The sequence below is a fragment of the Trachypithecus francoisi genome, unplaced genomic scaffold, assembly GCF_009764315.1.
Source record: "Trachypithecus francoisi isolate TF-2019V2 unplaced genomic scaffold, Tfra_2.0 Lachesis_group13, whole genome shotgun sequence".
Classification (NCBI taxonomy): Eukaryota; Metazoa; Chordata; class Mammalia; order Primates; family Cercopithecidae; genus Trachypithecus; species Trachypithecus francoisi.
In genome coordinates this window covers 113478031-113496264 of record NW_022681458.1, presented here as the reverse complement: position 1 = coordinate 113496264, position 18234 = coordinate 113478031, and the positions used below count along the sequence as shown (strand labels likewise).

Here is an 18234-nt window from a genome sequence, read left to right as displayed (position 1 = left end):
ATCAACAAGAGGGTGGATAAGTTGTGGTATGTGTAATGGAATGGTGTATCATAGCAGGAAAGTACAATCTGTTATACAACACTTGAAAACTATGGGTATATTTTATGAACTAATTATTGAGTAAAATAAGAGACACACAAAACAGTACATAGTGTTTGACTTTACCTAAAGTGCAAAAACAGGTAGAATGAATCTTTACAAATGTAGACAGTGTTCTGTTACATAGTAACAGGGAGAACAGCAATGTTTTGCTGCTTTATCTGGGTGATGGCACCGTAGAGGTGTTTAGTTTATAGAAATTTATCAGGCTATCTTCAGAGTGTATGCAAGCTCCTATAGGTATGTTATATTTCAATACAAATTTTAATAGGGATAATTTGAATTTAAACACATATTTTGTTCCAAATTCCATGCACACCCCACTAGGCCACCTATAATGAAAACAGATCAGACATTACCTTGAAGGGTAAATTGCTTACTAGAGCAATATCCAAGGTCAGAAAGGAACAGTTGGACATGAAATCCCGGAAGAAATCATTGTGAAAAACTAAAGAAAAAAGGGTAGATCATCTTTCTTAAATGATATTTTCTATTAATCTTTGTCCTGCATATGGTGAGATTCTGGCTGCTTAGCTCTCTTCTGAGGTAGAGCTCTTGCAGTTTAAGGAATCAGGTCCCTAAACACTGGTTTTCAGTCTTGAATGCATCAGAATCACTTAGGCTTGTCAAACCACAGATTGCTGGGCCCACTCCTCCAGTTTCTGTTTCAATGAGACAAGATAATTTGGGCATATGGTGAGATTCTGGCTGCTTAGCTCTGATAATTTGGATTTTTAATAACTTCCCAGGCTATGCTGATACTGCTATGCTGAGCATAAACATTGAGACCCATTGTTTCAGGAAAAAAAATAATAACTTTCAATCTTGAATCACATTAGGTAAGTTAGTCTCTGTATTTTCAAATAAAGGAAGAATTACACCAACTACTGCTGTGTGTTATGAATAAAAGATATAAGGATTAAGCATGTACAAGTAAAGACTTTGGCAGAAAATATGTGCAGTTTAAATAATTAGCTGTTTTTATTTTGATTTCTAGTGTTTCCCTTTTCTGAAATCTGGAGAGTCTTCAATAGGTGGAAGAGACCAGTTCACTTAAAATTAATGGTTTTCACCCCTAGCTGCACATTATCTCCTGGAGAGTTTGTAAAACTCCAAAGCTGGGGCTATACCTCAGGCCAATTAAATCAGTGTTTCTGCAGGTGAGGGCCTCAACATTAATAATTTGTAAAACTCTCCAGATGATTTTAATGGTATAGCCAAGAGTCAGAATGACTGCTTTATTTATTTAATTTTTTTTTTTTTTTTTTTGAGACAGAGTCTTGCTCTGTCACTCAGGCTGGAGTGCAGTAGCTGATCTCAGTTCACTAAAATCTCCACCTCCTGCGTTCAAGCAATTCTCCTGCCTCAGGCTCTCGAGTAGCTGGGACCACAGGTGCATGCCACAACACCCAGCTAATATTTTTGTATTTTTAATAGGGCTAGGGTTTCACCATGTTGGCCAGGCTGGTCTCAAACACCTGACCTCAGGTGATCTACCCACCTAAGCTTCCCAGTGTGCTGGGATTACAGGCATGAGCCACCACACCCAGACTACTACTTTAGATCCACAAAAAACAACTTCTCCAGTAACACTCAGAGTCCACAGAAGTCAGTTGTTGATTGAAAAAAAAATTGTCTAAATTTGTCCTAAACTAAATAATTGATATTTACTTGACTCGAATTGAGAACATTGCTAGGGAGGTAAAAACTAAACCAGCTTTCTCAATCTACCCTGATTCTACAAGAAAAATAGTGCTAGATCTTTTCATAGTTGCTCTCTCACCTAATCACAGAAGCCTCGAAGCAGGTTGGTTACCATATGTCTTTCTCTTTACCCAAGGCAATGATTCAAGATAGTGAGTTTGAGAAGTGCTCGTATCTTCTTCTTCTTCATTAGAGCTAAGGGAAAACAGGACTGAGGATATGCGTGATGCCCATGATTCAGGCAGCATCTCTGTTAATTGTGTTATGTGGCTTCCTGATAATTCATCAAAAATGTTCTTTTGAAGTGGACCCACATTACTGGCTATGATTGTATTTATTCATACAGAATATTTTTTCCATTGTTTGATCTTTTAGGAAGATTGGTTTTAATCATTTGGCACCATAAACAATTGAAAGTAAAATGGAAAATCTATGATAAAAACATACAGAAGTAGAAAAATAATACTATTATATATTAATCATATTGATGGGAGTTTAGTAAGCCTAGAGAAAAAGGAAACATAGCAAAGTAAAAATAAATTTTATTCCCATATTCATATTTTAAATAAAAAAATTTAAAGCCTCGGCAGGGCACGGTGGCTCACGCCTGTAATCGTAGCACTTTGGGAGTGCTGAGGAGGGTGGACCACCTGACGTCAGGAGTTTGAGACCAGCCTGGCCAACATGGCAAAAACCCAATCTACAAAAATTAGGTGGGCGTGGTGGCAGATGCCTGTAATTCCAGCTATTTGGGAGGCTAAGGCAGGAGAATCGCTTGAACCTGGGGGGTGGCAGGGGTTGCAGTGAGCCGAGATCATGCCACTTCACTTCAGCCTGGATGACACAGTGGAGATTCCATCTCAAAGAACAAAACAAAACAAAAACTGAAAACCTCAATTGGTGATATACTTAAAGAAAGAAAAATAAAATGTAAAATGAATAAATAAATTCAACAACTGAATGTTTTTTAACAAAATACCAAGACTACAAAAGATAAAATAGTGTATAAATATATTATTCCCCACAAAACTAATAAAACTGAGAATATATACTGAAAAGTTAGCTTAAATGGATTAAAACACATATTAAAAGAAATAGCTATACCTCTAAATACCAACTATATATGTATATATTTATATTTATACAATTATAAGAATATGAATGCATACTGATATATGAAATTTTATTTATGAATACACAAGTATACACAATGGGCTATAGACAAGGAACTGTACCTGAAGAGTCTCTGTGGGACCCTCACTTGATGTGCTTGATGAACTGCTAGACTGTAACGGATGAAAATATGAGGGGCCTTGGAGGGAGTGAGAGCATTTTGCACGTAGGAGGGAAAGCAAACGTTTGGGGACTATGTTGGCCAGCCTTCATGATGGTTCCCAAGATACCCAGCCCCTACCAGTCTTCTCCAACAATGAAACAGAGCTGAATTGTGTGACCAAGAGGTCCTGTGAAAATAACAGGTGACATTCAAGGATAGGCCATCCAAGGCACTGATCCTCTGAATTACCCACGCTGGAGAAGTCCAGACATTACATTATGAGGACACTCCCACAGCCCCGTAAAGAAGCCAATGTGGAGAAACTGGAGGCTTCATGTCAATAGCCAGCACCAATTTGCCATACATGGGTGTGATCCCATCTGGATGTGTGTGCCCCAGCCTCAGGCAAGCTGTCATATTACCGTAGCCTCAGCTGAAACCTGGGCTCAACCCCAAGAGAGATCTTGAGCCAGAATCTCCCAGCCAAGATGATTCCAAACTCCGGATCCACAGGAACTGTGACAGACAGGAAATTCTTTCTTAAAAGTCACTAGTTTGGGGCAATTTATTAAGAAGCAATATACAATTAATACTGATTTTGTGATATGTGTGTGTTTGATTAGTAGGTAGGCTATATATAATCTAACCATTTAACAATTAGTTTTTTTTTTTTTTTAAATCCAGCCCTGTGTTAATAAAAATGGAAACATAATAGGTCACACACTGCCTACCAGCTTTTCAATATCTAAAAACAAAAAAAGCAGAAAGAAATTTTTCAGTATGTAGCATGAGACTTAAAATATCTGGACTCTACCTCACACAATATACAAAAATAAACTCAAAATGGATCAACAAACTAAAGAAAAGAACTGAAACTATAAAACTTTTTCTGATTTTGGCAATGGATTTTTAGATATGATACAAAAATCGTATGCAATATAGAAAAGATAAGATCAGAATCCACCAAAATTTTGAAAAACTGTGAATCAAAGGATATCATCAAGAAAGTGAAAAGAAAACTCACTGAGTGGGAGGAAATATTTGCAAAATATATACCTGATACAAATCTACTCTTTAGAATATATGAAAAACTCTTCTTTTTTGTTTTGTTTTGTTTTTGAGACGGAGTCTCGCTCTGTTGCCCAGGCTGGAGTGCAATGGTGCCGTCTCGACTCACTGCAACCTCTGCCTCCTGGGTTCAAGTGATTCTCCTGCCTCAGTCTCCTAAATAGCTGGGACTACAGGTGCCCACCACCATGCCCGGCTAATTTTTGTATTTTTAGTAGAGGCAGGGTTTCGCCATGTTGGCCAGGCTGGTCTGGAATTTCTGACCTTGTGATTCACCCACTCGGCGTTCCAAAGTGCTGGGATTACAGGCGTGAGCCACCACGCCTGGTCAAAGAACTCTTAAAATCAACAAGAGACATAAATTAAAATGTTTCTTCAGTATAAACTGTATATAATAGAATGTTCTATAATTTTAGCTGAATTTGATTTACAGGTTTTTTTTTTTTTTTCTGTCTGAATTGTCAAGCAATTGGCTAGCGAGTCTGAATTGACTGCTATCCCTCAAAGACTTAATGCTGCCTCCTTGAGGTTTTATGTTTTCTGCCCACCTGGAATGATTTTCTATTCATTTTTACCTGTCTGCTCTTTAAAGTCCAGCATATGGTTCTTCTCTAACATGATTACCCTGAGTAAAAATTTTCCTTTATTCTTTGATATGACCATATGTATGATACATAACATGATGTTGTCTGTTGTGGATATAAATGTGTCATATCACCTCTTCCTGGTTATAAATTTCTTCAAGGAGATAATTCAATTTATGTGAACACACCTACGAATACACCCTGCATAATGTAAAGTCCAGCAATTGCACCTGGGATGTAATAAACAAATAAAATGAATAAATGAAATGATATAAAATAGTGAAATAAAGTTTCTAAAATTGATTTAAATGCTAGCATTCTTTCACTTCCAGTTATTTTGGCATGAAGTATCTTTATTTTTCCTTGATAAGAAAAAAAGACCATAAGAATATGAAGATTGGTCCATAAGTATGTTTATATTATTAATTATATTTTTATAAGCTTGTGCTCTATTTTTTCCAAATACTCAAAGTTAACCTGGTTTTATGCTCCTTATTCCACATTTTGCAAACACAAACCTAAATTACAAAAAGTTACTATTTAAAAATAAGATGAAAAAGCAATTTTTATTAGTGATGCTATCAGGGATGATCTGGCATAATCTAATACAGTTTTACTTTTCATAGACAGTTAACCAACTTCCCTGAAAGCAAGTAGTAAAAATTGTTCTTCTAGATAGAAATCGACTGACTTGAACAACAATACAAAAGTTCTCAAACTAATTTCACTAGTTTATTTAATAATCAATCATTTTTTACTACTTTTAACTATTTTCATTCACTAATCTTTAAAAACTGTATCAGATTTGCATAAAAGTATAACTGTGGAAATGCATACTTAAATCTTTTTACCTCTTTCCAGTAACTTATTTGGGGCAAAATATTTCAATGATCCTGCATAATCCATACACTTAATAAAATAAATTGAAACTGAATTTAACAAAAAAAAAAAAAAAAAAGAATTACTTTTGCCATCAGGCATGGTGGCTCACACGCTTGCAAGGCCGAAACAGGTGGATCACCTGAGGTCAGGAGTTCAAGACCAGCCTGACCAACATGGTGACACTTCATCTCTACTGAAAATACAAAATTAGCTGGGCGTGGTGGTGCGTGCCTGTAATCCCAGCTACTCAGGAGGCTGAGGCAGGAGAATTGCTTGAACCTGGGAGGTGGAGGTTGCAACGAGCCGAGATCATGCACTGTATTACAGCCTGGGCAAGAAGAGTGAAACTCTGTCCCCCGCCGAGACCAAAACAAACAAACAAACAACAACAACAAAAAAAACTTTTGCCTATTTTAAGATGTTTTTAAAATTACAGCTTTTTTAAGTTAAATTCTTTTATTTTGACATAATTATTTTCACATGGCATTGTAATAAATAATACTGAGAGATCACATGTATTTTTCACCCAGTTTTCCCCACTGATACTCTCTTATAAAACTACAAGAAATCCTGGTCAAGAAAACAACCAGGTCAAGAAAACAACCAAGATACTGACATTTATACAATCAAGAAACAGAGCATTTCTATCTCCACGAATATCCCTCTTGTGGTCCCACAAAATTACAAAAGCTGCTCCCTTTTCCCTCCTTTTCTCCTGGAAACTACTAATCTCTTCTTCATTTCTTTAATTTTGTCACTTTGAGAATGTTACATAGATGAAATCATACAAACAATCATATTTGGGACTGTGTTTTCTTCACTTGGCATAACTCCAAAGATTCATCCACATTGCTGTCTATATCGAAAGCTTGTTCCTCTGTATTGCTGAATATTTATTCCATGGGATGAATGCACCACAGTTTATCTAGCCATTCACCCTTTGAAGAACACCTGGGCTGTCTCAGTTTTTGGCTATTATAAATAAGGCTGCTGCAAATATTTGCAGACAGGTTTTTGTGTGAACATTATTTTTTATTTATCTGGAATAAATGCCTTGCAGCAATTGTCTAGTGAAATTTAATTGCTAGGTAGGATAGTAGTATATGCTTAGTTTTTAAAGAAACTTTCAAAATATCTTCCAAAGCAGCAGTACCACTATACATTCCAACAGCAATGTATGAATGATCCAGTTTCTCTGCATGTTTGCCATCATTTGGTGCTGTCACTTTAAAAACAAAAATTAACCATTCTGATAGATTTGTAGTGATACTCTATTGTAGTTTCAATTTGCATTTACCTATTGGCTACTAATGTTAAAATATTTTCATGTACTTATTTGCCATCTGTAAATCTTCAGTAAAATGTCTCTTCATGTCTGGGCCCACTTTCTGATTGTATAGTTGTGTTTTTGTTATAGTTGTTATTTTTAACTGTTTAGTTTTAAGAATTCTTTATATATGAATGTTGGTCCTTTGTCAAACATGTGAATTTCAAATGTTTTCTTCTAGACTGTAATTTGTATTTTTAGCCTGAAACAGGGTCTATTATGGAGCAATAGTGTATCCTGCTATGGACTATACTTTTGACATACAGTTTAAGAAATCTTTCCCTAGCCTTAAATCCCAAAGATTTTTTTCTAAAAGTTGTATAGATTTACACTTTGCATTTAAAAGCATGATCCATTCTGAGTTTGTATAAGGTGTGTGGCTTAAGCCAATATGATGCTTTTGTTTCTTGTGGGCTTTAGGTTTTATTTTTTGCCTATGGATATCTGATTGTTCTGGCACTAGTTGTTGAAAAGACTATCCTCCATTAAAATGCTTGTGCACGTTTGCCAAGAATCTATTAGGCATAGTTCTGAAGGCCTATTTCTGGGTCCTTTCTTCTCTTTCATTGATATTATGTGTTTGTCCTACTGCCAGTTCCGGTCTTCATTACAATAGCTCCCAAAATCTAATTTTTTTAAAGTTCCTGATCAGTTTAATACAGCAGACTTTTCAAGCTTAAATTATTTAGATAATGTTATGTTAGAATTTTTTAGTATAATATTTTTGTTTATAAAAGTCAAATATTTTTCTTACTATAACATATGATTTACAAAATCCCAATGAATAAAGGTAACTCAAAGCAAAAGATAAGAAAACAGGTCAACATCTACACTAGGAAAAGAGGCCTTTGACTAAAATCTCTCTGTCTTTTACAGCATAGATTACTTAAGTCAAAAAATATAACCTAAAAAATATAGCACATGTATATTCCAAAAGACTAAAGCCATCAAATAGCAGTTCTTTCAAACTGTGAAATTCCATGTGTTCAAAAGGCTTTCAAAGCATTATATGAGGCTTCATGCCTTAAGTCCATAAACTTTTATTGTTCATCTTAAAGCTTGTAAACTTCCTTGAATGATTTCCAATCATTTATTCTTTACAGATACTAATCTGCTGAATTGGCTTTCCAACATTTACTTTGCTTTTTAACTGTGCAAATGATATCTAAGTACAAAACACTCAACAATCATACATATTGCTCTAATTGTGCTTCAGGGCTCACATGGAATAAGGAAACACTAATTTCAATTAGAACATTTTATTTGTTCAGAATTAATTTCTTGGCTTGCCCAATTTGCAAAACTTTCTACAACCCCAAGCTGACATTCAAATACCACTAAAGAATCCCTAGACCATAATCTGAGTCAATGTTTTCAGCAGGTGCCTTCCCAACATACACATCTGAAGCTCAAGGCATAGCCACTAGAAAAGTCTCTAATCTGTACACACATGAAACACTCAAGCATATGGTAAGGCTTATCTTGAAACTTTCACAAGCCAACATTTATTCGATTTGCTAAACTCTGCCACATTATCCTCTGCCAAGAGATGGACTTGCATCAGCACAGGCATATGGCAAATTGTCCCAATTATTTGCTATATAGATACGGAAGATCTTTGGACATTATCTTCGAACACCTTTTGTGCAAAGTAGTCATTACTGTCCTCCTGTAGTTACTAGATATGCCAGATTTTGCTTAGGTGAATTATAGCTGAGTAAAATTATGAATTGTCACCCCAATGCATCACAAAGAAAAGTATTCTCAAAGAAGATCACTCCTTTACCTGTTTGACATCATATGCCAGAAGGACATATTTTAAATCTGGTGAAACTGAATGTCTTGAGGCTTTGAAGGTTACCTAGAAAAAGAAAAAAAAAGTTATATTTAAAAGCTTTTTAACATGAAATTGGATATATAAATATATTTTAAAAACTCAGTTATCATAGCACTATAAAATGTCATTCTCATTTCTTTTATATATTTGCACGTATGTACGTATGATTATTCAGATGAATATAAAACACTTAAAGAGGACATATTAGACATTTCAGCAAGAAAAAGTTAGCTAATATATCTTTCTATATGTTATCTCTTAAAGAATATGTTAATATTATTTTTATTTATTTATTTATTTATTTATTTATTTATTTATTTTGAGACAGATTCTCGCTCTGTCGCCCAGGCTAGAGTGCAGTGGTGTGATCTCGGCTCACTGAAAGCTCCGCTTCCCAGGTTCACGCCATTCTCATGCCTCAGCCTCCGGAGTAGCTGGGACTATAGGTGCCCGCCATCACACCCGGCTAATTTTTTGTATTTTTTTTTTTTTTTTTTTTTTTAGTAGAGACAGAGTTTCACTGTGTTAGCCAGGATGGTCTCGATCTCCTGACCTCGTGATCCACCCACTTCAGCCTCCCAAAGTGCTGGGATTACAGGCGTGAGCCACCGCGCCCTGCCAATATTTTTATCATTTAAAAAATTCAAAGGCCTATTGAAATTCCTGAGTAACCAAAATGCTTCTATATTTGCATGCTAGATTAATCAAAAGGAAAAGAAGTATTGACATTCTGCTTGTCATAATTTCTATCTCTGTGTTTTTGTATTCTTACTGCTTGAATGTTTTTATTTTTTTTATTTATTTATTTATTTATTTATTTATTTATTTATTTATTTTGAGACGGAGTCTCGCTCTGCCGCCCAGGCTGGAGTGCTGTGGCCGGATCTCAGCTCACTGCAAGCTCCGCCTCCCGGGTTCACGCCATTCTCCTGCCTCAGCCTCCCGAGTAGCTGGGACTGCAGGCGCCCGCCACCTCGCCCGGCTAATTTTTTTGTATTTTTTAGTAGAGACGGGGTTTAACCGTGTTAGCCAGGATGGTCTCGATCTCCTGACCTCGTGATCTGCCCGTCTCAGCTTCCCAAAGTGCTGGGATTACAGGCTTGAGCCACCGCGCCCAGCCTGAATGTTTATATTTAAAGAAGATACTAACATTAAAGACAGACTCTTTAAAGGAAATCCCCAGGGTGAAACAGAAAAACATAACATTGCATTTGATGTCAAACAAAAACTACTACACTGTGCTTGACTAATTTTGAGCCTATAATCATTGAACAAATTTGAGGACAGAAGGAATTTAAACTACACAAAGAAACAAATACATTCAAGGTAGAGAAAAGATTTCCCTTGAATTAGAGCTACTTGTCTAATTCATATCTACAGAGAGGGCAAGCACATTGAGTTGATGTATCAAAAACCTCCAAAATATAAACAAAAAAACACAAATTGTATAAAATTTTAAGCACAATAGGTACTTTGCATGGTATTTGCAGAGAAATATGTACATAAACAATTATGCACACCTTATAGTTTCCATAAGACTGCTCTCTATAGAGTTCAGAAAGTGTAAAGTCAGAGTTTCTCTGTTTTGTTTTTGTTTGTTTGTGTTTGTTTGACATAGGGACCCCAATACACAATGGATAGGATAAGAAATTCAGACTAATCCATATTTAGCAAGTTTGGGTGGTATAATAAAATATATTTTTGGTCTTTTCTATGGTTCTTGGCACAGAGCTCCAAAAACCCTTGAAATTTCCTGAGTGATAGAAATGTCTTTTGTTATTCATAGCAAACTTCTTTGCACGTTATTAGATTTCATGCTAAAGCGACTGCAACATCAGAGTACTCTTTGTGAGGGGAGGGGTTAGCTTATCGTTTCAGGATTAAGCTGGTCATCAGGTCACATCAATCATGCGATTACAAATTTAGAAATTTCAGCCCCATTCTGAGATCTGGTAGGAGAGAAGAGCTGGAGATCAGAGTTCAGCAGCTGGCCAGTGATTCACTAAATCATGCCTAAGTAATTAAACCTTGCTTAGAAACTCCGAATGATAAGGGTTGAGGGAAACAGCTGGTTGGTAAACATCCGGATGCACTGGGAGGGTGATGTACCCCAGTTCAAAGACAAACAGCCTCCTGTTCCGGGGACTCCTTCAGGCATCACCCCATATATCTCTTCATCTAGCTGTTCATTTGTATCCTTTACGATAAACTGCTACTCGTAAGAATGGCTCTTGTCCGAGCTGAGTTATTCTAAGAAATTCTCCAGCCTGAAAAGGGGTAATAAGAACCCTCACGTTTGTAGCCCAGGTTGGACGTAATTCAGTACCGTTGGGACCAGGGACTGGCAGCTGGCATCTGAGGTGAGGACAGACCAGGGGAATTGAGCTCCTTAACTGTGGGGTCTATGCTGATTCCTGGTAATTAGTTTCAGTATTGAATTGAATTGCGGAGCACTCAATTGGTATCAGAGAATCATTTTTGGAATGACATAGCTTGTTAATTCCTGAGCCAGATATGCAAGAGAATGGAATGCTCAGGGAGACCTCACCATGTGACAATGCTAAGGTATGGGAGTTCACACCTATCTTATACAATCTACATATAAGGCATTTTAGAAGAAGATGACAGTGTTCATTGGCAATAATTCATGCCAAGAATTTTTTTTTTCTTAAAGATTAATTTAAATAACCATGAAAATAACAACATTAGCAGCTACCATTGATTGGTCATCTATCATGTGATCTGCAAGTTGCTAGGACCTTTGCAATTATCAATGATCTTAAATAGTCTTCAGGGCAATACTATGATATAACCTCATTCTCTCTCTCATTACTTTATTGTATATTGAAATTTGATAGAAATTAACCTATGGGGAATTTGGGGTGACACTAGATACACAAAGTATCCAACATTATAGTGTCAGGAGGTATATTGCTTTTAAGGAAATGTTTAAGGGGACAGTATCAAATGGTATGCTGTTATGTAAAGACTGGTAGGGCAATATCATCATGCTTGTCCTACAATATTGCAGTTGTTACACCTTTCCCAAGGTCAGAGAGAAGCATGCATAATAAGACAATCCAGGAGGGCCTCTTCTCATAAGCCTTGCATTATCTCACTAGCAGTAGGGTTTGTTTTTTTTTTTTTTTTTTTTTGAGGGCTTCTCTATCTAAAGTCTGAATTAATTTAAACGAAATCTCACCTCCCTCATCCTCATCCACCCTCATGTGATGTTCCTCACACAAATTAACTTCACGCTTTCACAGGTGCATCTGTGCCTCCGGTAACAACATTTTAGTATCTTTTACAGTTCCTACAATTATCCAGTCTGGTGCTTTATTAATTATCACTCTACTGCCTCAAGCTTATGCAGCACACAAACTGGGAAACTTTCCCAATATCTTTTTAGGGGCCCAAGCTGCTGAACCTTCTCTGAAATTAAAGAGTTGTGGGCAGGTCACTGATGCTGCAGAGAAACTTACTGATGATACACGAATAAGAAACACATCTTGGCAGTTTAGTCAACAGGGCAGAAGATGTTGGAAATCTTAGGTCAATCCGTCTTAGTTTATGACCTTAATGTTATCCTTTATTGCATTTGGGGGATTAATTCTTTCTAGCAGCCACAGGAGACATCTTGATCAACACCGATTCTAATTGTAGACATTAAGTAGTTTTGGTTTAATTTCAACTTAATATGACTTCAATTTGTGGTTTGGGGAATTTGATTATTGCCAGTAATGCTATTACAGTATTTTCATATTTAACAACTTAATTACCATTGAAATGAAAGGATGCAAATGTAATTTCCACATGTGTTCATTGCCATTACTCAGCAATGATGCCTGCTTGTGCAGTTTTTGACATCCAACATTAGTAGGTACAAAGGGCAAAAAAATGCATGAATCCTGCCATCTATGTACATTCTGTTGAAGGCAAGCAAGTATGATAAACAGAGTAAAGTGAATGTGCAGGTGATTAACTAGATGCATTAAGCGAGAAAGACAAGGTATTTGATCAAGCAGAGAAACAAATGTATGCAGCTTGGGAACATTTCGTGTTAACTCTTTATGTATCATTCCATTCAAGTGAATCTTAAGTATTGAACATTCACTGTACAACAAGACCCCTGGGAGACACTGAAGGTGCCACAAAGTTGGGAAACCAAACCCAATAGGATGTTTTCCATTCCATATTGTTCAGGATAAGACAAGTGTCATGAACCTCTTTAGTCAACGGTAGAGCCAGGGTATGAAACATGGATGCTTTAAACCACTGGGTATGCAGAGTAAGAATGAAGCTATTTGCGTAAGAATCAAAGAGAGATGGAGTAGTCAGACCGCCTATTTAAAAGAGCCCAGTAGCTCCTCAGCTCCAGATACAACGTCTTATAGAAAAATACACACAGTGTTGCTAGTTTTCCACTTTTTTTCAAAAAAAGTTAGAAAGCAAAATTTAACTTATAATCTTATAATTTTAAAATTATGATTCCATCCTAAATATACTTGGGGTCCAGATGCTGTCTGGAGCCTACGAGCTTGCCAATTTTTGATAAAGTAATAATTGCTATAAGGATGGGTGAGGAGAAAGAAGACAATGCTATGAGGTTTAAAAAGCAGAATTATATCCTTTTCATCTATTTGGTGGTAATGTAAGTGAAATTTTTACCTTCTAGTGTTTTTGAGTTAAATGCAGTTACAACCTACAATATGAGAATAACCTTCAAAAAATGCACAAGTAGCTTAAAAACAGTTCCTGGGAAGATGAGGGATGATTCCATAGATTACTGCTATTATGTATGAAGTACACATTATTGCCAACATGAATATGCCAGTGCTTATTACTGTTTTTATAAGTGGTAAAACTGAAAGCCAAGAAAGAAGTAAAATCAGGTTTGAATTTAGAACTATTACCTTGGCAACTGGGTGAAAAACTACTTAGATTTGATGACATCTTGACTTCATGACAGCTGATAAGAGGCTCATGACAATCCAAGAAAGCAATGTTAAGAAGTTAAGGAAGAAGCAGAGGCAAAGAGTGAAAGGGACATGTACAGGGGAGGTTGTGAATAAAGTCCAAAAAATAAAAAATAAATAAATAAGGGTTAGATTAGATTTGAAGGTGGAGAAAGAAGAAAGTATACAGAATAACTCCAGGTTTTCAAGTTTTTATCATTGGGTGAATGTTGCTTTTGTAACATTCTCACTGGGGAAAATAAAGAAAAACAGGCATATTTTGAGGAAAGTTTTAGACATTCAAATTTTATGTACATTATTGTTATAGCTCCTGAAGGATAGCCAATAGGAAATGTGCAGGATTTGTGGATAAAAAGCCTGCAGTTTGAGATGTCAGAAAGCCTCATCTTTAATCATTTATACAGAGTACTAGATGAAAGTTTATGTTCAATGTAAATCCATCCCCTCTAAAGAAAAGGAACAAGTTCCCCAAATGACATGGTCTACCGGGGTGGGCCAGTAATCATGCAGTTAAGATCACTGTGTACCATTGCTTGTATTCTTTAAATGCGCATGTTTTCTTTTTCTTGTACCTCTGTTCAACTTCCTCTACTTGCTATATCACCTTCACCTTTCCCTTTTCCTTATTCAAATTGTGCTTCTCTGAAGCGTCATTCTATTTCTCCTCCTTTAAGCCTTCCCTGTCCTTCTTAGCTCAAGTGATTCATCTGACCTCACATGTATATAATTACACGTGCAGTTCATCTAACAATTGATCACTGTTTCGTGATTGCACTTCTAGGTTGTTTGGAACTGCAATTTACATATTTTATTGCCACAGTAATGTCCCTATTAAGAGGCTCCATTACAATGATTCACTTTTGTCAGAAACATTATAACTAGAGGTAGAAATGAGATAATGATGGTATTCCAAGATGTCAGATATTAAAGATCATAGCAAGAAATCATTAAACACAAACTTAAATGTCAGAAGTGCCAGAAAATATAAAATATTCATTTGTATGACTTGAGGCTGAGAAAGGACTAAGCAAAGGGAGAATGAAAGATGCAGTTAAAATTAACACAAGTTGGTATGAAGGACTTGGTTGCCTTAACATTGACAAATGGCAGAACATTAGGAACTGTACAGTAGGGATGTGTATTGTTCTAGATCTTGAAATAAGCTGGTAATAAAAAGATCTAAACACATCTCTATTTACAAAATAATAAAAAATTCATGCTCCAGGAGCTTTGGCTGAAAAATTCTGAAATTGCAGATGGGTACATTTTTAACAGATAGTGAATGATGGAAACAAAAATGTAAGTCTTCTTGGATCGTATGATATTTTCCCTGCTCCCTCAACCTCCAGCCCATCAAACTCCCTGAACATACATACACATATCCTTTAAGTTTTGTTTTGTCTTTTGACATAGCACTATAAAATGTCTCGCATTGTCACCTGGGCTGGAGTTCAATGGCGCTATCTTGGCTCACTGCAACCTCCACCTCCTGGGTTCACGCAATTCTCCTGCCTCAGCCTCCCAAGTAGCTGGGACTACAGGCACCCGCCACCACGCCTGGCTAATTTTTTGTATTTTTAGTAGAGACGGGGTTTCACTATGTTGGCCAGACTGGTCTCAAACTCCTGACCTCGTGATCTGCCTGCCTTGGCCTCCCAAAGTGCTGGGATTACAGGCAGGAGCCACCATGCCCGGCCATCCTTTATGTTTAATTTATTTAGGGTATAACTTCCCTCACTACTCAATCTCATTATTCGTTTATTGATACCTGACAAAAATATTTAGAAAAGCCATCTATTATTTCAGAAAAATATTAATTTTGAAACATGTAAATTAAGTATATATTATGAAAATGCTTCCTTCATAGTGCATGTATAAATGACCAGATTCCCCGGTGTAAGCATGAGGAAGGATTTTAGAAAGCCAGTGGACCATAAGTGGAGGAGAAGAGGGAGAAAGGTTACTATCTGGTTGAAAAGAAGAAAAGGGAAATCAAGAGAAGCTGGAAAAGGAGGCGGCAGTCCCTAGAATGATGCAAAAGACAGGCTCTCTTTCACTGTCTGGCTTCAAGAATAGAGAAGAAGCAAATAGGTCTTTATCATTTAGCTGTAAACAAAGTCTTGATTGTTCACTGTAGCTATAACTGGGTACATATGCAGGAAATTTTAAAATCATTTTTTTTTACTGTGTATTTCTTCATGTTCTCTTTTCTTAGCTGACCAATTAATTATGATTGTGCTTAAATTGTATATCTTTCCTGACATCGGCAATATCTATATTTTTTAAACATAATAGATGCTCTCTCTCTATATTTTTTTATTGTTAACATGCATTTTGTTGATACTGGAGTATTTAATAACACAACCCAAAGCAGAAAATGCTATGGTACAACTAGGTAAGTTTTATAATTATTGAATCAATACCTACTAATCCATATAGACTGATGCACATACATTTTTATTGCTCAATAAATGTAAACAGCCAAAATAATATTCTATTCATTTATATCATAGGCCATACACTAAAACATTTAAAAAGCAATTTTTATTTTCCACAGAAAGTAGAAATTAATGGTTACTGAAATCGATTAATAACTTAAAACAATAGGGCAGAAAAGATGACTCTGAGAGTAATGCCGATATTTCTCCACCCAACACTTGAGAAGAATGCCAATATTTCTCCACCAAACACTTCAATAAATTGGAAAAGCTATGGACTGATGAAAGAAAAAAAGGAATACTGTAACTTACATATTTATGCAAATTATTTATGTGAAGTTCAGTTTGTGCTGGTCTAATGATTCTTCCAATTGTCTTAGTGCTTTATAATCATCATATATCAAGTATATTTTTTTCTTAAATGGTGCTGTTACCTTCAAGCACAGCTGCATTAAAGAATACAACATATAAAAGCTATAGAAGTCCTAAAAAGTTTGACATTAGAATTTCCGGATGAGTTTTCCTCGCCGTGGCCTTATATAATGTGTGTAATATAATACTTATAAAATAAGATGGGTAGACTGGAGCTGTCCAATACAGTTACTTAAATTCATTCTTGTTATGATATCCCATCAGGTACATTTTACAGAGTATAATTTTATGAACAAAAATAATATAGTTATTATTTTAAAACATAATATGCACATTGTATTTCAATTAGTGATATGATTTTATTTCTAGTGTAAGAAAAAAAATGGTTACCAAAAGCTTTGCAATTCCCATATTTATTTTTAAAAAAGGGAAACTATAATGTCCAACATTAAGTAAAAAACCTGTTTTTTTTTTTTTTTTTTTTTTTACCATGGCTCAATTATTTCTTTTTATGAGATAGAAACAGAGAAATAATAGTGATTCAAAGACTAAATCATCCTGACAGGTGATGGTTTAAAGGCTCATTTAAGGTTTCATTTAAGGTTTATATAACATCCTTAATTCAGCATTATAATTAATAATTCCAAAAAATAGAAGAAAACATAGGCTAGCAAATAAAAAAGATATTTAATTGTGCCAGATTTGATATATTCTTACATATTCTCAATGATACCATATTTGATATTGCTGCAGATTCCACGTTTGACTCCTTCAAACCTCATATTGAAATGTGATACCCAGTGTTGGAGGTGGGGGCTAATGATGGGTGTTTAGGTTTTGGGAGAGGCTTCCTCATGAATGGCGTGGTGCCAGTTTTATCATTGTGAGCTCTTGTTCTATCAGTTCTCATGAGAGCTGGCTGTTAAAAAGAGCCTGGCACCTCCTCTCTCTTTTTCCTGCTTCCTTTCTCACCATGTTATCTCTGCACATGCAGGCTACTCTTTACCTTCCACCATGAATAAAGCAACTAGAAACCCTCACCAGAAGCAGATGCCAGGGCCACGCTTTTTGCACAGTCTGCAGAACCATGAGCCAAATAAACATCTTTTATGTAAATTACCCAGCCTCAGATATTCCTTTACAGCAATACAAAATGAACTAGTAGATAAGACAGACATCTATTTAGTAGATAAGACAAATATGAATTAATAGATAAGACAGATATCTACTTTATCCTTATCATTTTCTCTCTTGAATTGGATTAATCACAGCTTTTGTCTCTTTACATATTTGTCATTCATGATAGATTGAGCAATTAAAAATTTAATTCTCAATTAAATTTAAATATAAGATAAACAATAGATATATAGTAATATGTAGAGAATGGCATATCATATAACCATGATAATGACATAATAATAGAGTATCTTATAAAAATAACTGAACTATAGGTTAAATGCAAATATGCATGAATCAGTAACAAAATGCTGAGTGATAAAGGGAAGTATAAGAAGATCATGGACTGCCTGATGCCTCTTTCAAAAGTTCAAGACCAACTAAGATTAAATTATACATCATATAGGCAAACATACCTACGTATCAAAGCAAACTGAGTTAGACACTAACCACAAACCCAAGGGTATAAAAATAATTTACATAGTGAATTAATTT

At 35.7% G+C, this 18234-nt stretch overlaps 1 protein-coding gene across 1 annotated transcript in view; it reads right to left on the bottom strand.

The window, feature by feature from the left end:
- Positions 1-18234, bottom strand: part of DPP10 (dipeptidyl peptidase like 10) — a 720618-nt gene that overhangs the window by 336135 nt on the left and 366249 nt on the right. The window contains exon 5 of the mRNA XM_033231721.1: positions 8727-8801. Within this exon, the coding sequence (XP_033087612.1) occupies positions 8727-8801 (75 nt within the window). The remainder of the gene's footprint in view (positions 1-8726; positions 8802-18234) is intronic.